General features: G+C 39.6%; 1 protein-coding gene across 3 annotated transcripts in view; it reads right to left on the bottom strand.

Moving 5' to 3' along the window:
• notch2 (notch receptor 2) overlaps positions 1-23,305 on the bottom strand; it is a 52,736-nt gene extending 29,431 nt beyond the window's left edge. For all 3 annotated transcript variants that reach the window (XM_020049094.3, XM_020049095.3, XM_010871806.5), the window contains exons 1-2: positions 22,997-23,305; positions 8,890-8,971 (exon numbers count right to left, since the gene is read on the bottom strand). In XM_020049094.3, coding sequence (XP_019904653.3) covers positions 8,890-8,971; positions 22,997-23,069 — 155 coding nt within the window. In that variant the 5' untranslated portion in view covers positions 23,070-23,305. The remainder of the gene's footprint in view (positions 1-8,889; positions 8,972-22,996) is intronic.
• Between the last annotated feature and the right edge of the window lie 357 nt (positions 23,306-23,662).

The raw sequence follows: 23,662 nt of genomic DNA, 5'->3' as shown, positions 1-23,662 counted from the left end.
GGAAGCCTCACCTAACATTTAATCATGTTAATAAATATACAAGTAATCAATCATTTCAATAATTTTGAAAAGTTTAATCTTAAAGATCAAAGAACAAAAATATACAATATACCATAATTCCACGTTTATAACCCACACCGTGAATAAACTGCACCATTAAATTCATAGCTTTGTGTGTATACAAACCCGCTCCCATATATAAACCACAATTGCCCAGAGAATTATGACTCATACATACATTGTACATGAATATTAAACATCTGTCATAGGGTGCTACCAAAATAAATTTGCTCAAGAGTAAAAGATAATGCCAATTATTTCATATTTGCGACCTCTAAGTCATCAAGCAATCATCTGTGAAAACGTTAGCCAGTGGAAATGTAAACTACATACTAGTATGTATACGTACCAACTTTGGAACGTCATCTCAGAAAACACAAGGAAGTCCAGAGAATTAGTACAACCAGCTTGTTCACTGTGTTGATATTTGCAATCTGAGCAATTATTTTTCTATTGAAATCAAACTTCCGCTAAACTACACTTCAGGAATTTGACTTGATATTGTAATTACATGATGAATTAAACATAGCCAGCCAACCAACTAGACCTGCTGCCCCAAGCAAAATCTCATCTGATCATCTTTCAGATTATGTTGGTAATACACTACAGAAGCATATATAGGTTTAATTCATTATAATTATCTGCCCGGGTCCAAACATCAATCAATAAAAACAGTCTTACAGACACAAAATATTAATGAACTGTTTTTGGGGAGCATGATAAGAATCTGTTAATTTCTGTTTCCCTCCAGACAAGCAGTCCCAGAGGTTGGCGAAGGGATGCCGGGTCTGCCAGACAGCAGTAGGTGCGTGAGACAGAACTTCATCTGCAAAAGAACTAACCAGCAAACTTGTATCTTGAAAGTACTTTGTCTTTTGGTAGAAGGATACAATTGTTTGAATTCACTCATCAAAAAAAGTAATAGACCACTGCAACATTTTATTTCCTTTTCAAAAAAGTCGAAAAGGAAGGTTTTGAGTGAGGAACAGAATGGTTTACTCAAAACCTTCCTTTTCGACTTTTTTGAAAAGGAAAGGAAAAGGTGCAGTGGTCTCTTAATTTTTTCCGGAGCTGTATTATGAATAAAGTCACAGGAAATGTATTTGGCAACGCCTGCTGCCCTATACTGCTTGAGACATGGCAATTCCTTTGTTTTTGGGCAGCTCATGTTTCCGAAATCCATGATCAACATACTACTCTGTGTACGCTCTACCACTTACAAAAGCCTTGGTTCAACAGACAGTGACACACAACCTCACAGTGGTGACATGTCTCGTTCTCACACCCTGGCTGAAGGCTTGCAGTCGCACCGGTCCAACGACTTCCACACACCCTGCTCTACCAGCCAGGCTTTCTTTCCCAGACTCATCTTTCTCCGACTCTGTACGTCGGCAGCAAGCTAAAACAGACAGAAAGCCATGATAGACACGGCTCGGGTGTCCCCTCACGAAAAAGCAAAGCTTCCGCTGAATGTTAGCCCATTTCCTACTTTGTATCCATTTCCTTTGGTGCAGAAGGTTAATGCCAGTTTTGTTCGAAGCACATTTCAATTTGCCTCCGCATTGTTTAGCCTTGTCCCCGAAGTGACCTGACTTCTGTGCAGTTGTCGGCATTCACTTTATAGACATTTGGGTTTGCCAGGCAATGTACTACGTTATGCTAGCTACTACAGATAAACACCAGTGTTTTGCTATGCTCTGACGTTACTAGCTGTTACAGAACGCCACAGGTACTGTAGTCTGAGCAATGTAAGTTAATGAGATTAGAAGATTCCTATGATGGTTGCTATGTGTCACTTGGTCCTTCGTTACAATCCATTTCTAAAAGTAAGTAATGTGTTTCGGGCCAAATAGCTACAATATTTGGTGCAATGGTGTACAATAAATAAAAAAGATATACTTTTCAGACTCCGAAATTAGGAATACAAACTTTATTTCAATGGATTACCTGTCAGATTGCCCAGCATGCTGTGGATCTACTAACATTAATCATATCCTCCACCATGTTTTGAAATACTCTGTTTGCATGAAATCTTTGCGCAATCGGAGTCTGCAACATTGGGGACACTGGGCACATTGTTTTCTTGACACGAGTCAGCTGAGGTGGGACAGCAATATATCTAAGAGATCACGCTTGCTAAAAAGTGGAACCTCTCAAAACATATTCAGCATCCCATAATTCCATGAACCAGCAACGCTGATTATGAAATCAGTGTACAACACACACTGTGCTCTTTTCAATGTTGTTTATTAAGAATAGTGTTACAATGAAAAATGTATATTTGACTTGGGTGCTCTGGTGTGACCGGCCCATGGGTTTAAGGAGTTGTATTTTTATTAGCCAAATACTTAACCTAGTTAACCCTTGTGCGCCCCTCTGGCATTTTTGTACATTTTTCTCAAATTGTTTTTGTTGATTTGGGGATCATTTGGTCTGTGTTGCAGCTAGGGGCATGATTTCTTGGCAGAACTCTTATTTCTTGTAAAAATTTTGAAATCCAATGTCTTTAACTCTTTCATGTCTTTCATACTCTGTTTATGAATTTTGCACCCTCTTGACACCTTTGTGGAAAAAAATGTCCCATTGACTTCCATTAAAAAAAATGTTTTTATCTCACTGCCATTAGAGTATAAATCCATGCATTACCACACACACACGCAAACACACACACACAATAATTTCTTCCATTGACCTACAATGGGAAAATGGTTGAATCTGGTAGAAGAGTTTTTGTGTGCACGTGTGTGTGTGCACGTGTGTGTGTGCACGTGTGTGTGTGTGTGTGTGCGTGCGCGCGCGCGTGTGTGTGATGGAATACAGTCAAAATTTCATCAAAATGAAATGCTTACATTACAGAATGCATGGATTTATACTCTAATGGCAGTGAGATAAAAAATTTTTTTTTAATGGAAGTCAATGGGCCATTTTTGTCCACGAAGGTATCCAGAGGGAGTTTCTGGCACTACATAAAATATACTAATGCAATCAAATCAATTTTGTTGCAAATCTTTGACATATCCAAGACTCTAATCACCACCAAAGCCCCATGCCCCTACTATTTATTATATGGAAAATATAATGTTTTTAATGATTTTTTGTAATAAATAATGAGGTAATTCAAATAATCAAGCTGGCATTTAAAGGGTTAAAATCCAGAAAATGATTGAATGTTTGGTTGTTTTGAGCAGGTTTCAAATTGTTTAAGAGATTTATGGAAAAAAAAGCTGGAACCAATATTAATGTATAAATATTTCATGTCAGTTTATTGTACATGTACATTTTTGTCCACGAAGGTGTCCAAAGGGTAGTACATTTGAGGGGCGCACAAGGGTTAAGTGCAGAAAACATTAACAACATTAACCATAACTAATTGTGACCTGGCTAGACACTAACCAATAATTTCCAGCTACACACTAACAGACAATGTAAAGATGGCAGACAGCGGAAACACAGTCGCAATGGTGATAGAGTTAGTTAACTTTAATTGTATGAGATAATAATAACTAGTTTTGAAAAACTTAACTACTAAAATTATTTGGCTGTATCCACTTTAACCAGTGTTCAAGAATGATATAATACAGGGCTCTACAGCGCTAAAATTAAAATCGCATTTGAAACTAAAAATGTAGGTGAGCAAATTTCTAAAATGAAGTTTTCACACATGAGTGATTACCAATTTATAGCCATAAAACCAACCATGGTTGTAGTGTTTCTGCTGTTCAAATTCATAGTGGATAATCACACACAACTACCATGCTATGCGAAACTCAACAAGCCAATTGTAGCCTAGCTTAGTCAGAGGTTGGAACTACCTTAGGGGAATGAAAGCAATTCTACGTTTAATTCTAACATAACTTTGTTATGTTAGCAGCGTAAGACCATGGGACTGAGACGGGGAGGTCCGGTGACACTGTGGCTCTATCTGGGGGAGGCCCCCGACAGGGCCCAACAGGCCGGAAATCAATCCACCCACATTGCCAAGCATCAACCAAAGGGATGCCCACCAACCACAACCACCCTGAATGAGGGTCGAGTATTACCATCCAAGTACAGCCCAATCGCAAAAGTGCGCAACAGAGAGACAGTAACAAGCCAGTGACTCCTCCCCTGAGAGGTATTGGAGGGAGGGCATCCCAGTGGCGATGAGAGCCCACCTGGCAAGACAGCAAGGGTAGACAGTATCAAGCCTTCTGGTCACCTTCATGCCCCTGGGCCATTCTACACCTAAACATAAACCGTGCTGTAGAGATGAGTTTTTAGTAGACACTTGAAAGTTTGCACTGAGTTTGCATTTCTAACCTAAATTGGCAGATAATTTAACAGTAGTGGAGTTCTATGAGAAAAGGCCCTGCCTCCGGCTGTTTGTTTAGAAATTCTAGGTACAATTAAAAGGCCTGCATCTTGCGATCGTAAGTTACGTGTAGGTATGTATGGCTGGATCATTTCAGCAAGGTAAGTAGGGGCAAGTCCATGTATTGATTTATAAGTTAACAATAAAACCTTAAAATCAGCCCTAACCCTAATAGGCAGCCACTGTAAGGAGGCTAGTACAGGAGTAATGTGTTCAAATTTTTTTGTTCTAGTTAGGACTATAGCAGCCGTGTGCAGCACTAATTAGAGCGTATCTATTGATTTGTCAGGGTAACCGGAAAGAAGAGCATTGCAGTAATCTAGATCTGCTAACAAAGCTCTTTGTTTTTTGGGTCCTAAAACGAGCATTTCTGTTTTTCTTGAGTTTAAACGCAAGAATTTCTCTGTCATCCACTTCTTAATATCTGAAAAGCATGCTTCCAAAGTAGCTAATTTTGGGGCTTCTCCATGCTTCATTGAAATATATAACTGTGTGTCATCAGCATAACAGTGAAAATGTACATTGTGATTTCGGATTACATCGCCCAAAGGCAGCATATATACTGAGAACAATAATGGGCCCAGAACTGAGCCTTGAGGAACACCAAAACATACCTTTGACTTGTCAGAGGATATTCCAGCTACACTAACCAACTGATATCTTTCAGATAAATAAGATTTAAACCAGGCTAGAACATGTCCACGTAGCCCAATATGGGTTTCCAGTCTCTTTAAGAGAAGGGAGTGATCAATAGTGTCAAAGGCAACAGGACAGATGCATAACCTTTGTCTGAGGCCATTAGAAGGTCATTTGTTACCTTCATGAGTACAGTCTCACTCGTCTCTTTTGTTGTAAGTGGTGCAACCGTATCTAAAGTATTTTGCAGTGTTGAGTTTAGGTCCTCAATTTGATCATTTGCGGATTTATTTACTCTGTCGTTGATGAGCGAACTTGTAAGAATATCAAGGAATTTATTTTTAATCCGAGAATTTATAGTACGGCTTTTGAAACTCATTGTTTGCGGAGCAAGTGGATTTCTTGTTTTAAAGGTAAATGTAATAAGACAGTGATCCGATATTCCAGGATTTTGGGGGGAAATTATTAGATCTACAATATCTATTTCTCATGACAGGACTAAATCTGAAGTGTGATTGCGGCAGTGTCTTGGACCTGAGACATGTTGGATAAAACCCATTGAGTCAATTATGGCTTCAAAGGCTTTTTGAAGAGGATCATTGGACTTTTCCATATGAATACTGAAATCGCCCAAAATTTGAATACTATCTGCCATGATTACAAGGTTAGACAAGAATTCTGAAAACTCATTGAGGAACATTGTGTATAGCCCGGGGGGCCTGTAACTAGTAGTTATGTAAAACGATTTATCAGCCTGGTTACCTTTCATCAGTAAAACTTCAAAAGAATGAAAATCAGTGATGTGTTTGAGAGTAAATGTTTTATTTACTGTAATAAATATTAGCAACACCCCCTCCTTTTCGGGATGCACGAGGGATATGATCACTAGTATAGCCAGGAGGAGAGGCCTCATTTAGGGCAGTGAATTCATCAGGCTTTAGCCACATTTCACATAATCCAATAACATCTAGTTTATGATCAGAGATTAATTCATTTCCTGCAACTGCCTTTGGAGATGCAAGGTGATACAGTCATTTTTATTTGTTTCATTAGGCATTTAAATGTAATAACAAAATGTAAACAGTAAAATGCAATTTATTTTCAAATAAAACAAAGTCCTCAATAACCATTACCCATCCTAAGGACACCATGTCAATGCAAGAGCAGCCATCATAATTAACACTCTGATCTTTAACCTCTAGTTTCACAGGCCATAATTACACCCGTCTTTGGGGGGGGGTTAATATTCTAGAAGTGTAATAACACATGGAATTTTCATATAACTATGCTTTTGAGGTTGGAAAGAGGGAGGGACAGTGACAATGCCACACGACTGCATGGTTAATTGGTCTAAAAGATGCCCTGCTTTCTGACACCTGACTGACCTTAGACTAAAAGACTCCTTAGTTCAGGGGGAAGAGCCTCCACATACTCAACTGTCTGTTGCTATCGTTATGACGAGGGATGACACAATTACATTACAACAATGTAACCAACGGTTATGAAGGATGAAATGAAAATACAACAACAGTCATAACTGATTTTAGACCATCAAAAAACAGTCATAACGATAAGACTCCATGTGGCAAAGAAAATAAGAAGAAAGATAAAAGCCAATCAAAGGAAGATGGAAATAGAATGACAGTATAAAACTTTTACTGGATATGTTACAGCAACGAAAAGGTAATTAAGAAGGACAGGGAGAATACACAAGTAGCCAAGTTAGCTAAGTGCTTGCTACTTATTTTGCTTCCCCACTCTTGAGGATGATGTCAAGAAGGACACATTTGTTGCTAATCTGATGGGAAGGTACATAGTATCAAATGGAAACTACAAGTTGGCTTGCTTGCCACCTCCCTCTTCCTTTTTAGTCTGACTGCATGCTGCTTCTCAGTCTAACTCACATGACAATGGGCCCCCCCCCGCCCCTGCCAATGGCCTCTCCCTTGCCTGTCCTCGCTGAGCTCCAGGAGGAGAGGGACAGCAGACTCACACTAGCTAGACAAACTTGTAGCTTCCACTACACATGTATGTCCTTCATCCCATTTGATTAGATATTAACAGTTTTGAGCAGGCAAGCTAGTTAGGCAACAGGGCATGCATAGGACCAGGATGAGACAAATAATTCACTTCTTTGCGATTTTAGTGGTGACTGCATTAGAATTTTACCAGTTACCTTCATACAAAATTACATGTCCGTCACAAACTTAATTATGATCACAGACATATTCGTTTTTTTTAGATAACAGAGAGACGAACTAGCAAGTTGAAACTTCCTTCTGGGTCAGTCGATGTCAGCCTTTCAACAGTCACCCTTAAAACTACTGTGTGCCTCAAGAAGCTGTTGAGTGTTCTTGGTCTTTGGCTCACTTGTCCTGCTATTCTACCTAATTCAACTACTGATAGTGAAAAGACAGGCCTAGCTCAAGGTCAACATCTTGTTGCAGACCCGGGGAGGACACAAAAGACTCTACAGACTTGTAGCAGAAAGTATTTGCTTTAAAGTTCAACTGAAAGCACCAATGATAACCTAGAAGTTTTCTATTTATTTTGGAAGCAGCCAACCTTTCAGATTTCACAGTTCTGAGAACAGAAACTGAGTGTGATTCACATCCAATTAAAAGAAACATGATAGGTCCATGACCCAGCTGCACTTCCATAATTGCTGATCAGATTGGGAGTGTCTGTTCTGACTCTCCTAAGTAAGTTCTTAATTACAACCACTGTCAAATGCACTAGGCATATATCATGGCTAACCTACATAACTACAGACTTTTACATAACATTAAAAACCAATATACATAAAAGTGTACATCTCGAAAATGACAGATGTTGTTGCCATTGAATACAGTGGCATACAAAATGTTTATCAACTTGGCAACATGAGACCCCTTTGATATATTGTTGAAAAAGCTTACAGTTTGACATATATCAGTGTTTCCCCTACTTTTTTTTCCCAACAGTGGAGGCAGGGTTTGTGGGCCGACAGGGCAGCATCAACAACACAAATGGCACGATGGGTGAAATGCGAAAACATCCTCCATAAATATAGTGTGGTTGGAACAGTTACACAATCCCTCTCCAAAGCTAATCAGGACAAGCAAATTAACAACAATAATGACATCAGAATAGGATATTTTTATATTAAATGTTTTCTAACTAACTTTCTCAGTGTGCGCCACCTTATAATATTCTTTAACTTATCTAAAGTATTATTTAAATAGTAATTTAGTTTTGTTTATATTTTCCCCACATAGTATTTTCTTTGAAATTTTACACAATACACACTATATAGACACACATATGGACTTCTATTTTGAAGGCAGAATACAAAAAACGAAAGTTTTATTGTTGCTGCCAAATCTCTAATGTTTCCAGCATGGCGCTAATCTACTGCAGTTGATTGTAGCTATCGAGTTATGACGGTTAGCTACCTTGCTTCTTACCATTGCTCAGACGAATACCGCCTTCTTTTTATCAATGTCACAGCCAATTACTGACGGTTTAACACAAATGTGCGCGTGCACAGACACAGCCAGTTACGTTTTTTTGACGTATTTGATACTCAGAATTTTGGGTGCAGGACACTGCTGCTCTGCGCTGATGCTGGTGCGATAGCAAATGGTTAATTGCATTCAGCTTGGGATAAAAATACATTTTTCTGTGGCTGCGCACATTTTAGCAGCAGCGGTCCGCCGCTGTTATTACAATAAGAGGGAAACACTTTATGAGTTTTGGTGGTGTTTTTAGAAACAGTATGTTCTCTGTAGACAGATGGGGTTTGAACTGACTCCTATACACCACCACCTATAGGAAATCCTCCTGGGCACAACCAGTCTTACCTACAGTATCCTGTCCCATTGGTGAAGGTGACACACGTAGCATTGTTCACACATGGTTTAACAGCATCCAGACATTGAAGAGCTGCAACAGACAGGAATATAACACATCAGTTATGAACACACAGCATGATGAAAAACACAATTATCTTAATTTCTGTATTCAAACTGTAACGTTTATTATTCTAATAGTAATCAGTTATTCTAAATGTTTTAAAAACCTGAAACAAAAGCTCTTAACGTGAAAAAGACAGGGGTGTCTCATTTAACATTGGTTCAATGGCAGTTTATGTGACAAAAGAACAAACGCAGACAGAGAGAAAGAGAGAAAAGCAGTGGTAGCCATGCCAAACTCAGCTACAGAATTAGAAGTCATAATTTATTAACTCATAACAGTGTTTTTCTTGGATAGAGAAGCCTAGAGAAGGTACTTAAATAAGCTAGCCAGCTATATGCTATTTGCTTAATTTACTATTTTCAGCACTTCAGATTCAACAGCCTTACATTACTTAGCATATTTTAGCCAAATCATTTTCATCTGTAACCTTTATTTCCAGAAATCACAAATCAATTTTGAATTTTATTTGAACTTAATTTGAATATTTTAATAACCATGACCAAAAACCTGCTTTCCAATAGACCTTCCTCAGTGTGTTTATTTAACCTTCTCTTTTTGAAACATGCATCTCAAGGATTTTTAATATTCTAATGTAGTCAATGTCACCAGTCCTACACATCCCACCCCAGGAAATCGTAACAGAGGACAACTACTATCCAGACAGGTCAGCCAGGGAGCATGCTGTAGACAGGCCACACAGCTCCTCTATCTGACTGCCAGTTAGATATTGAGGCCCAAACACATCCTCTATTGTGTGGTGAGGACGCAACCAGACACTGAACTCAAGTGGTCCTGATGCACACTCGATTGTGGCAGATGCCAAACTGAATGTTGATGTTGCTAACATCAATCTTCTAACTTAACATGTTTTTTAATTGAGATATTATGAAGCTGAGAGGATTTAAAACTGTATTTTCTTCCACTTGATTTGGTCTGAATGCCAGGGTTCACTGGCGTGTTCAACCACCAGGAAAGTCACTGCCGAAACACAAGAGCTCTTTCGAGAAAGAGAGGGCAGGTCAGATGACTTCACAGCAACACCAACCCTCGCGTGACAGGACAGACACCGCTGCACAGGAAGTGTGCTCAATGTTAATGCTACTTCCTGTGACAAGGCTCTCATATTGTATTCGTACCATTCTGAAAGGAAGAAGTAGGCTTACAGGAAAAAGTACTGTAGAGATACCATACAAATCTGGAGGTTGTTCTATCTTAAAGTACAAATATAATTATTTGTCAAAAATATGTTGATCAACTGGGGGATGATTGGAGGGCATAGAGGGGTATTGGGACTGATATCAACCAGTAGATAGAAACTCATATTGGGTAATATCAGATATTGAAACAACAGAAAACAAACACAACAACTAGCATTCAGGGTACAGAATGGGCCTGGGACACCTGAGGCAAAGACACTCTCATGAGGTTAGTGAGCATCAGCTGACACATCACAGCAGGTCTACTGCTGTGTGAGAGATGGCCAGTGTTTCTCTGATCCATGTGTCTGTAATACATAATTAAACATACACTATTTTGTACCCAGAATGAATTGCAAATGTTTTTACCATTACCATTTAGGCCATTTAGTGTCCAGAGTGACAACAAAAGTAGAAAAGGTATGGTTTTTTTCTCCATTACTTAAAATGTTTTCTATGTTGAAAATAGAAGATACTTTTATTTAATCAAGATAAAAACGTTTGGGGAAATCGTCGTATCTTAACTTTATATTTTGTATTTTGTACTTTTTTTTTCTCCATACAACCTCAATATCAGAGTGACCTCTTAACTAATGCTACCGTACAAGACAGGAAGGCTGATTCTGACTTGTGATAGCATGTTTACATAAACCAATATTAAGCATTTAGGCTATGTTTTGATAATTAATGAAACTGCTGCATGAAAACCCATGTTAAAAAACAAACAATGATTTAGGCTGTAATTATTCATCTAGGCCTGAAATACATATGGAAGCTTTACAAGCAGACATACTTTTCCTGTGCCGTCTCGTGTGGTCATTGTGGTTAAAAAGAGCTGCCAAATATATACATATGATTGAACAGTGTCTGGAATTTGAGACTCGCTACTGACAAGGGTTCATAAAATAAGGAATTAGCTATTAAGAAAAAGAACTGCTATAGGCATATAGTTCAGACATCCAAAACTTTTTATACATAAAGAAGCGACGGACAGAAAGCAGGAAGCAGAAGATACAAGGTACATAAACACAATAAACAACGGGCAACTGAGGAGGATATCAAAAAATAGTATGAGAAAAGTGGTAAAAAGAGCAGTAGAGGGTGGCATGTAGTGAACAGCAGAGAAAGCTTTTTTCTTCTGACTGGTTTGACAAGCTCCACGTACACGCTGTCACAAAGCCAGGCACAATGATCTCACAAGATTTGGGACGGGCTGCCACTAATTACTCCATTTCCATTGTGAAGCAGACCGCCAGCCTGAGCTCTGACTGGGAGAGGGAGGACAGGATCCTCCCAACTGCATCCGGGCCCAGCTCATCTCACACAGATATAACCAACACCACCACACGACCACACACCCCACTGACAAATATGTTTTACCAGCCTATTGTAACCAGAACTGACATTCTTTCTTCTCCCCTAATGGAAGCTCTCATATTCTATCAGTGAAATGTGGTTTAGGGGAATTTCCTGGGATTGAAGACTTGATAAGAACCAGGCGGCTAAGAAAAACAGGGAAACAGGGGTCTGTTAGAGCAATGTTTAAGTGGTAATCCACCCAAAACTTCACATTCCTATGATTTACATATAAATAAACAGAGGTTGCGTTAATGCAGAAAGAAATTCATAATTTCTCACACTGAAGACTTTATGAAAATGTAGTTGAGTTCTGAAAACACAGATGTATTGACCATAAGACTCCAATTCAAATTGCTCGTTCCAACATTTCATTGGTGGATAGAGTTATCCGAAATGTCTGATAATCCAAACCATAGCAACATGCTCTCTCCCGTTTGCCTTTCATTGTTGTTAGTAGGGTACTAGATCACTAAATTGTCTAATAAACTGTATATATAGTCCATAGATAAGTTAAGAAAATGTATATATGTTTGGAAACATAAACAATTAAATACAACTCTGAAACCAAAAAACACTTCAGAGTCCGTTATTTTACTCATTTCACTCAAAATCACATTTTCTAAATAGCTCTGAAAAACATGGGCAGGTTTGTTTGCAGGGACATTGTCCTCATTAGAAAGGTTCTTAATTAACCATATCATTCTAGCTTCTGTGACAACAAGTAAAAGCATATATTTAAATCCAGAGTTTGATTATTTGTCTCATATAAAACAAATGACAACAAAAACAAAATCCTATTCACATAAAGCATTCAATGAAAAATTATCAGTGACGAAAGCTTGTAATTTTTCTAACTAACAGTATTACAGCTTTCATATTTCTTCAACCACAGTAGGCTACAATCACTATGATATTATTCCAATTGCATTTTTAGCTTGTGATTCATAAAGAAGCAAAGAATACTATGTTCAAAAATGATTCCATAAGCCTATTTCTTATGTATTCTGGAGCACTGAGTTCAACATGTTTGTTTCATAAGTTAGCAAGAAATTTGTTGAGCGATTTCAACAGGTCAACTACAAAATCCACAACGCAAGGCTTTCCAAAAACTGGCTGGCTAAGTTCATTTATACCTCAGTGACGAGGTAGCTATAAACCAGAAAAGGAACCAGGCAAACCAAGTTCAGCCCGCCCGCGATTAGAAAGGATGAATGTTCTGGATCCTGGCTGGTAATTAAGATCCACGGTTTCCTATGTGGTAGACTGTGACTTTAACCACTACGCTCTATAAACAGCAGGAATGCAACTTGTACCTCAGCCATAAATTATTTGCTGAAAAAACGTGGGAAACAGAACGTTTCTTAACAGAACTAAAGTGTACTCTTATACAAAGATTACTGTAGATGGCTAGCTAATGGCTATACAGCCTACCTATAACAAAAACAATGACTCCAATCACTCCATGGCTGATTTGTTTCAGCCATGGTATGAATGGGTCACGTAATACAATAATTCTCTTAAATATATGAGATTCATGGTATTACAGAGTGGCTATATATTGTTGTGCAATGGCTGAGTGGATGAATATTTCTGAAAGACAAAAACTGGAACATCTGATAGGAGAATCGAACCGGGGTCAAAACATAGAAGGACGGGGATGATCCCACAAGAACACAGGGCTTGCTGGTAGCCAGTCCACCTCCGTATTGTGTCCAAATGCCACTTTTATCCCAGCCATAAAAAAAATTCTGAAACAATGTGGGCACAGAACATTTATTAATGGATTACTGTAGATGGTTGTCCATACAATAACATTTGAATAGCTAGCCACTACGATATGTGAACTAGGAGGAAATCAAAAGCATTGCCTGAATCTCAAATCGTATACTACATACTAAGTACTCCAAGTACGTACTTCACGGATGATGGTGAAGAATGTACTGTTTTGTACATAGTAAGGTAGTATGGCAGTATTGGGACCAATTGGGATATACTACCTTGTCAGAAAAATGCGTCTCAAAATTAGATAATTTTGTCTCGTATTAACATCACGCCAAGTTTGAATATTTAGCTAGACACAATTAGTCATTGTGTTGAACTGAGTAATAGTTCTTACTACGTTCACCTCTACCACAAATAGCATCTATGAACTGTATGGCTTTTATTAGCCAGTAACAGGCCACTAGAATCTACTTATTATGGAATTATTGGTCATACGAAATGAGCAATTGCTAACGAGACTGAAGATGAACATTACACTGCCAATGCTATTTAATTTCATGGCACAACATTCGTTTTTCTTTCATTCGTGAATACAATAACTATCAATATAGGTGAAGATAACTGCCTAATTCGTCAAGTGATAACAGAGAATCATGGAAACCCCTCCTCTTTTACAAGGGGTTGTGATCTATAGGCTATTACCCCAAAAAGCATGCACGTGTGCGTACTTCAACAAACAACCAGAAAAGGTTGCAATACAACTGTAAACGGTTTTATTTTAGGCTTACTATAAAATAGCTACGGAAGGTTGAAGCCAGCACAGTTTTTGTCTATCCTGAACAAATCCTAATGCGTAATTTGAGTCTGTGGCCAGACTCGAACACAGTTTGCTTGCGCAGAAGGCCACGTCTTTAACCACTATGCTATATAACAAAGGGACCACTTATACGATCAATAATCATTTTTACACCTAACCGCCCTATCAATAGAAGGTACAATCATCAAGTTCAATGTGTTAGAAATCAGGTTTCATGTTTTTTAAAGTACTGTGGCAACCCGCAACACAAGTCTTAAGCCAGCTAGGTTCAACACTACAAGACTAAAATGAGAGGGATTCCAATACCTCAGGACTCCAGGCTGCAACCCCCTTTTTATACAGTTGTGCTCATAAGTTTGCATAACCTGGCAGAACTTGATTTTGAAAACATGACTGATCATGCAAAAAAACTGTCTTTTATTTAAGGATAGTGATCATAGGAAGCCATGTATTATCACATAATTGTTTCGTTCCTTTTTAAACCGTAATCAATCAATCAATCAAAATTATACATGAATGTTTGGCCTTGTTACAGACACACAAGGTGACACACAGGTGAAAATGGAAATTAAAGGTGAATTCCCCACACCTGTGGCTTTTTAAATTGCCATTAGTGTTAGCTCTCACGTGGATGCACTGAGCAGGCTAGATACTGAGCCACGGGGAGCAGAAATTAACTGTCAAAAGACCTGCGCAACAAGGTAATGGAACTTTATAACGATGGAAAAGGATATAAAAAGATATTTAAAACCTTGCAAATGCCAGTCAGTACTGTTCAATCACTCATTGAGAGGGGGGAAATTCGGGGATCCCTTGATACCAGGCCAAGGGCAGGTAGACCAAGTAACATGTCAGCCAAAATTGCCAGAAGAATTGTTCGGGATACAAAGAAAAACCCACAGGTAACCTCAGCAGAAATACAGGCTGCCCTGGAAAAAGACGGTGTGGTTGTTTCAAGGAGCACAATACAACGCTACATGGTCGAGTTGCCAGAAAGAAGCCTTCACTGTGACAATGCCACAAAAAATTGAGCTTTCTGGTCACACCCATAAGCACTGTGTTTGAAGAGGGGTCAACAAGGCCTATGGTGAACAGAACACCATCCCCACTGTAAATGGTGGTGGCTCACTGATGTTTTGGGGGGGGGGGGGGGGGTGAGCTCTAAAGGCACAGGGAATCTTGACCTTAATATCATCGAGCCACTCTGGTTCATGAAAGACGACCAAAGACTTTGCATGACCTGGAGGCATTTTGCAAAGACAAATGGGCAGCTACACCACCTGCAAGAATTCGTGGCCTCATAGACAACTATTACAAAAGACTACATGCTGTAATTGATGCTAAAGAGGGCAATACACAGTTTTAAGAACTAAGGGTATGCAGACTTTTGAATAGGGGTCAGTTTTTTTTTTTATTTGTTGCCATGTTTTGTTTTATGATTGTGCCATTCTGTTATGACCTACAGTTGAATGTGAATCCCATAAGAAATAAAAGACATGTTTTGCCTGCTCACTCATGTTTTCTTTACAAATGGTACATACAGCTCTGGAAAAATGTTAGAAACCACTACACCTTTTTTTTCCGGATCTGGATATAATCAATTCTCCAAAGGTATGCAAACTTTTGAGCACAACTGTATGTCAATCAATCTTGTCCTGATATCAAATTTGCCACTTGTGTTTGTTTCACAGGTTGCCTGCATTGCTGTGTGTGTGTGTGTCTACTGGCCTAAATAATGAGAAATTTCACAATGTAGAGACAAAATAGGCACTACAATAGGGTAAACCAAGCAAGGATGCCAAGATCATAGTAAAATTCAATACCCCTATAATCTGCGATTTACTAAATTAAAATCAGAGATTGCTCTATAAAAATTTGCTCCCTTTCAATCCAACCAATGTTAAAAACACAATATGCACTTGGTTTATTGGCATCATGGTTTACAATATAAAAACATCTAAAGTGGATCACATTGCTTAATTCCCTCACATTTACTAAAACTCAACAGCTAAATCAACCCAACAAAAATGCTAATCCATACAATTCACTAAAGCACTGGTCCCGTAAAGTACTTCTAAACGCTTCACCATAGCACCTAAAATTGTCTTAACCTTGTATAGTTGAACCAAGTAAGGACAGATTTTTTTTTGCATCATGGGCAGAGGAAGGGATATCAATTTGACATCACACTGTGCACTTTGGATAACCCTTTCTATCGCACAGATTACTAAATATACTGTTCCCCCTTCACTAACATTTCGCTAGAACTGCCTTTACATTTCCACATGCATTCTTCCACACATGTAATGAATGAGGAATGGAGGGAGTGCATGCAGGCGGGAATGGGTGGGAGGGTTGAGGGAACACTACATGGAAAGATGGGAAGAGAGCAGAAAGGCAGAACAGATCAGATTTACAGTCTGTATGGGAGCAGCCTGTGATCCCTGCTGGTGTGAGCATGAAGCTGTGACGGTCTAATGTGAAGCAGAGGCTGACAGGAGTGGAGCAGACACAGCATATTCCCCTGACTGCCAGGATGACAGGCCACACACACACACACACACACACACATCATCCAAGCCAGGCTATATAACACCAACCAGCAATAGAGGCAAAAGAAGTCACTCTTCTAACACTAGATTTTGAGACAATTACTTGCGTTGTTAACTGGGCCAGCCAGCCAGCTAGGTGGAACAGGAAGGACTACTGGCCCTGCAGTTAGACATACATGCTGACAGTGATTGGTCTACACTGAAGGGACATTCAGAGACGTAAGCTATTAAAATGTCCTCTGCCGAACCCCCAGGCCTAGGATTCAGTGAAAATTAATTGACGACCTATTAAGCAGGAAATCTTGATTCTGAAACCCTAGTAGTGGCCCAAGCAGAAGCATGCGTAACTATGGTCAGACTAAGGGCTGGACAATGAAATTACCACATTAACAAAAAATGGATGTGAATCCTTCTATCTCTACTTCTCTTCCTGTGAGTGTTTTGCATTGGTCAGTGCATAGGTTTTATAATCTCATCATTCAGCGACGTCCGCCAATCAGCCCAGTCAAAACTATTTTCTGTCTTTGCACCCCTACTTTTTTTCCCAACAGTGGGCGGGGGGGCTACGGGCCGAGACACCGTCATCAACGACACAAAAGGCTAGATGAGTGAAATGCTAAAACATCCTACCTGTACACCTTGCTTGTCATCTTTATTTTATTAACATAATTTGACAATACCCTCTTAACATCATTCCCTATTAATAACCTAATTACTCTGCCTCAATTAATCATTCTCTAAAACTGTTCATAAATAACCTCCCAAAACCCACTAGGTACTAACTAATGAGGCAATATGAATTCCATGTAAAGTACAGTGTGTTGCATTGAGAGTTAAAAAGGGGGTAGAAAATATAGGTTTTGCTGGATGTGCCCCATGATTTTACATTATATTTGTAATTTACAAACTTGTGCAATACATTCAGTGTGACACTAAATAGTTTTTCCACAAAAAGTATCCCTTGTACATTACAGTGGGGGGAAATTATGCAAATATGTTTTTTTATATTAGATATGTTCTCGAGATTAACTTTCTTAAGCTCTAACCATTTCTCGGTGTGCTCCACCATATAATATTCTATAACTTATGCAAAGTATTATTGAAACAGTAATTTTGTTTTTATTTTTCCCATATACACTCACCTAAAGGATTATTAGGAACACCTGTTCAATTTCTCATTAATGCAATTATCTAATCAACCAATCACATGGCAGTTGCTTCAATGCATTTAGGGGTGTGGTCCTGGTCAAGACAATCTCCTGAACTCCAAACTGAATGTCAGAATGGGAAAGAAAGGTGATTTAAGCAATTTTGAGCATGGCATGGTTGTTGGTGCCAGACCGGCCGGTCTGAGTATTTCACAATCTGCTCAGTTACTGGGATTTTCACACACAACCATTTCTAGGGTTTACAAAGAATGATGTGAAAAGGGAAAAACATCCAGTATGCGGCAGTCCTGTGGGCGAAAATGCCTTGTTCATCCTAGAGGTCAGAGGAGAATGGGCCGACTGATTCAAGCTGATAGAAGAGCAACTTTGACTGAAATAACCACTCGTTACAACCGAGGTATGCAGCAAAGCATTTGTGAAGCCACAACACGCACAACCTTGAGGCGGATGGGCTACAACAGCAGAAGACCCCACCGGGTACCACTCATCTCCACTACAAATAGGAAAAAGAGGCTACAATTTCCACAAGCTCACCAAAATTGGACAGTTGAAGACTGGAAGAATGTTGCCTGGTCTGATGAGTCTCGATTTCTGATGAGACATTCAAATGGTTTGGCGTAAACAGAATGAGAACATGGATCCATCATGCCATGTTACCACTGTGCAGGCTGGTGGTGGTGGTGTAACGGTGTGGGGGATGTTTTCTTGGCACACTTTAGGCCCCTTAGTGCCAATTTGGCATCGTTTAAATGCCACGGCCTACCTGAGCATTGTTTCTGACCATGTCCATCCCTTTATGACCACCATGTACCCATCCTCTGATGGCTACCTCCAGCAGGATAATGCACCATGTCACAAAGCTCGAATCATTTCAAATTGGTTTCTTGAACATGACAATGAGTTCACTGTCCTGAAATGGCCCCCACAGTCACCAGATCTCAACCCAATAGAGCATCTTTGGGATGTGGTGGGACGGGAGCTTCGTGCCCTGGATGTGCATCCCACAAATCTCCATCAACTGCAAGATGCTATCCTATCAATATGGGCCAACATTTCTAAAGAATGCTTTCAGCACCTTGAATCAATGCCACGTAGAATTAAGGCAGTTCTGAAGGCGAAAGGGGGTCAAACACAGTATTAGTATGGTGTTCCTAACAATCCTTTAGGTGAGTGTATATACATACTATATAGATACACAGCAGATTTTTATTTTGAAGGCAAAATATGAAAATCAGAAGTCAAATTGTTACTGCCAAATGTATATAACGTTTCCAGCATGACGCTAATCTATTGTAGCTATCGAGTTATTTACATTTGGTTAGCTAGCTCGCTTCTTACCTTTGGTTGTCATTATATCAATGTCACAGCCACTTACTGACAGTTCACAAACGTGGGCGTGCACAGACAGCCAGTGACATTTCTTTGTCCTCACTCAAAGGCTAGATACTCTGAACGTCGGGTGCAGGACGTTGTAGCTCTGCTCTGATGCTGGTGCAATCGTAAACTATTCTGTTTTTCCTGTGGCAGTGCATCACAATTTAGCAGCGGCGGTTATTACAATAAGAAGGAAACACTGCGCTAAGGGCTTATTTACATTATGAGAGAGAGTAAAATCCAGGATAGATATTAATTTAGTTTGCATAATCATTTCCATTGCGCTTGAATTTACATGTTGAAGAAGGAAATCGAGCAATAGGTGTGCTCACTGCACAGACACAATGTCTTCACAACAGCAAATCTTCATTCAGGAGGGCTCAATCAAAAATGTAGCGCACGCTACCTCGGAAGGTGGTTTCTCAAGCTATCGATATCTGCAACTTTACACAACAAAATAATCTAGCATCTTCTTCACTATGTCTCACAAAATGTATCATAATGCAAATAAGCCCAAAGACAGAGTCTGAAACATATGAAACTAACTTCTAAGAGTACCTAAAATAACTCTACAACCAACCCCTTCCCCTGCATTCATATACTACATGTTTATTATGTAACTTATTTGTATTGTCCTTTCTATTTTTTCTTCCACAGACTTTTGCAGATAAGTTCACTGAGTAGAATGTACATACTACTACTGAGTTATATGGTTGTTCCACCTAGCTACCTTAAAATGTATGCACTAACTGTAAATTACTCTGGATGAGAGCTTCTGTTAATGACAATTTAATGAAAATACAAAATGTAAATCACAGAACATTGGCATTTTTTAAACAAATGGGAATTGAAAAAAGGGCACAGATCAAGGTCACATAGACATAGAGTATGTCTAGCCACGGCTTTGGCGTGTGTCTGCACAGATGGCTGGCTCACATTGGTTCCTCCTTCAACACTTACCAGTGATTTGTCACTGAAACCACTACCAAACCCTGGGGAGGGGAGGCTCTGTTAGTTGTGTCCCATTGCAGAGAAGGAATGAGTGATGGAGGGGCTTTGAACTAATGGCTGAGGAGTGAGATGGGGAAGTAATTACAAAACACTGACAAAGACTGCACTAGAATTGGCGTCCCTGAGCACTGGCTCCAGTCCCATATTGGAGAGGACAGGAAGTTGTTCGCACCAACTGAGGAAGTAACTCAGTTTCCTGGAATTGCTATAGTTCATATCCAGGGGCCAAACAATTGCCTTCTGAGCCTGCAATAAAATCCCCTTGCTCAGCATGCAGAGAAACTGTTTAACTAAATAACTTTGCCTTCGGGTTGGTGATATCTGTGGCCCACACAAACAGCACCCTTAACATCAAGCAGGATTTGCACTAGGACTAGTGGGTCATATATGGAAGTGCCCAGTGCCAAGCGCAACAACAAAGTCCTGATAATAACAGATTAGGGGGAAGAGTTAGCACCCTTGATGTAAAGCTGAGTACACAGGAGGGTCATGCTTTGTAGGCAGAGTGGCCTTCACACTACAGTGCTGGGAAGTGTAGACCCCTGGACACAGGAACTAGCGTTCTGCCCTTCTGACTCTAGGATTACTCGGCCCTGCTAGGACAGGAATGTAGGCCATTCTAATTCCTTGTTAATTTGCTAACTTGCTCAACAGTGCACACAGAATGCTCCATAATCCCCCCACCCTTCAGAGCACCACCCCCCGCCCTCAAACTCCATTCTGCTCTCTCACCTCCTCTGCTATTTCACTCATCCAACACTCCACCCAGCACTGACACCACTTCAGGCTGTTTGGCAGTCTGCACTTTTGTTGTATGCATTAAGCACACCAAGCCCCCCTCGCATTGGATCTCCTCCCCGCTACTTGACAAAAAACACATGTGGTGCACACTCCCCCAGCTTCATCCCCAGGATCTCATCACACATCCCTGTTCTTGGCTGAGTAACACTACTTGACTTAATTGCTACTACCCCCACCAAATGACCAGGCCTCTAATACAAGCACAATACATAACTTTATAGTTTCTATACCTTCATAACTTGTATATAATATATATATATAAATTTTAGGAAGAACATAGGATTAGGATGAAGGGGAAACAAATATAGAACAAGATTTAAATTGACTGTGGTAGCACACTCAAGCCTGGGATGGACTGATGCTCTGACCACGTTGCCCACCCGGGCAGTGGGAAGGGCCAGCACTCAGCCACTCAGTAATGCAGAACTGTGGGAAGGTCAATAAACAGACGCTTTTGTTCTGTGCTGAAGGGCACAGAATCTCATAGATAAATCAAATTTCACACTAGGCTCCAGCATGGGTTGGACGGCAGAACAAGCAACGCTGTAACAGGCACAATTGCTGGGCTTTTCCAAAGCACACGCACACCGCCTGGACTGAGTAAATATATGCAGCCATGGACCCACGCAATAGAGGAAGCGTTATGTCGTGTGCCACAAAAAGGGGTTGCCGCTTCCCTCTCAAGGGATAATACCTAATACAGCACAAGAGAAAAAAGCATCATCTGGTTGACACAATAGGGAGCCCACAGCCAGTGTTCCACTGGGAAAGTGATTGTATGAGAAAAGGGAGAGAGGGAGAAAGCATGAGTGGGACTGAGAGAGAAAAAGTGAGGGAGGAATGTGAAACACCAACAGCAACATTCCACTCGCTTCTTCTGCCTGCAGCGGTTTTGCATTGTCTTATGTTCTTTTGTGACTCCTCTGTTCAAAAGTCCAAAATGTGTGAAATTACAGTCAAGCATGAAGTCTACACAACGGTGAATGTCTTTTACCTGGCTGCAATTGATTTATTGTGATTGACCACAATTACTGTGCTACATGTGTTTGCAGCCATAAATATCACAAGGGCCCGATAATTGTAACGTTTGAAAGCAGACCTAATGGTAACATTAGTCATAATTAAGTAAAATAAGGATAAATATTCATAGTGTAGTAGCTTACAATTAGTTTAATAGCAATGTTATTATTAGTAGAACGATAACTGTTCACACTGTCATCAATGTGATGACACAGTTGTATTTTGAGAATAGAAATAATAGTAACCAATCAGCACAAACACGTCCAAAACAAAAAGAAAGAAAATATAAATATTACACACTATCAAACTCGAATGAAAAAAATGTAAGCAGATATGTATTGTACTTTTAATTCAGAGTTACACTTAGAAACACAGCACAACCATTTTGAATTCCTTTCAGACACTACTAGATATAATAATGCCTGGGCGAGCGCGCTTGTTAGCTAACATCTGGGCAGCGGTGCTATCCCTGAAGAATCAAGCCATTAGCAAATTGTAGCAACTATATGGCTTATAATGAAGTTATAAGACCACCAATCAATCTTAATTAATATGTTGTTGATTTAAAACAGAGGTATACAATGTACTCAAAATAATGACCTGGAACAAATAATGTAATGGTTAGCTTGCTAAATTAAAGCTTGGCAGTAACTTCTCCCATTCTTCACCTTTTCGCGAGCTGCTAAGGCCATGAAAACATTACAAAGTTATTTATGACTACTTGGTTTGTTAAGTTACTAAACGGATGCTTAAAAGCATGCGACAAACTAACCACATATCAAAATCGGGTACGTTCTATCAAAAACGAGATACCTTTCGAATCAATAAGTCAAAATCACATCTGCGTTGTTATGCAGAAGCGTGTGCAGATGCTTCGACCCGTGCCATCACAGATGCTAAGCAACTTGCGAGCGAATAAGCTTTAGGTCATAGAAAAGTGTCAAAAACGAAATCGTATTCCAGTGACTTACCATAAGAAAGTGGAAGGCAGCAGACGACTATTACTAATATTTTGCCCGAAGAGAAACCGGGTAATTGGCCCATATTTTCTGTAAAATCCACATAGAGTCGCCAGCGCGAGGCTGAGCTCCGTCTCGGGTTAACTTAACTTCAGTGTCGCAAAGATAAATTAATTAATGAGTTGAAAAATAACAAAAGTCCTCGTTTCCCCTATTTCTTCTTGATCTGTTTTTACCCTGAAGTCTTCGTTTTTGTATATATTTTCCTATAAAAGACAACAACGCTCGGGTCACTTTCTTCTCTTCGCTCCCTTCACCCCGTCACTGAAGTCACTGAGGAAAATATATTCCTCCGCACAAGTACCGAGGAGGGTCTATCTGAGAAGTATCTATATGACTGAAGGGACATGTGAATATACACTTGATATTAAGCTAAACAAAATGTAATCACACACAATTTACTGAGATAAGTCAATGTTTTTACTGGTTGAACGTATTCAGAAATTCACCTTTCGAATTTTACTTTTCTGTTTCTCTGTCGCCGCGGCGGAGGAATTTTCACTCATTTTCAACTTCTCAAAGTTTCGTTCGACTCGTATGACTCAAATTTAACCCGTTCATCGAATTATCTCCCCATAACTTCTGCTGTTTTTCCGTTCTGCCTTTTAACTCCCACTA

This window comes from Esox lucius, chromosome 8 (genome assembly GCF_011004845.1).
Source record: "Esox lucius isolate fEsoLuc1 chromosome 8, fEsoLuc1.pri, whole genome shotgun sequence".
Classification (NCBI taxonomy): domain Eukaryota; kingdom Metazoa; phylum Chordata; class Actinopteri; order Esociformes; family Esocidae; genus Esox; species Esox lucius.
The sequence above is the reverse complement of the archived record's forward strand: the minus strand, read 5'-3'. Positions and strand labels throughout refer to the sequence as shown.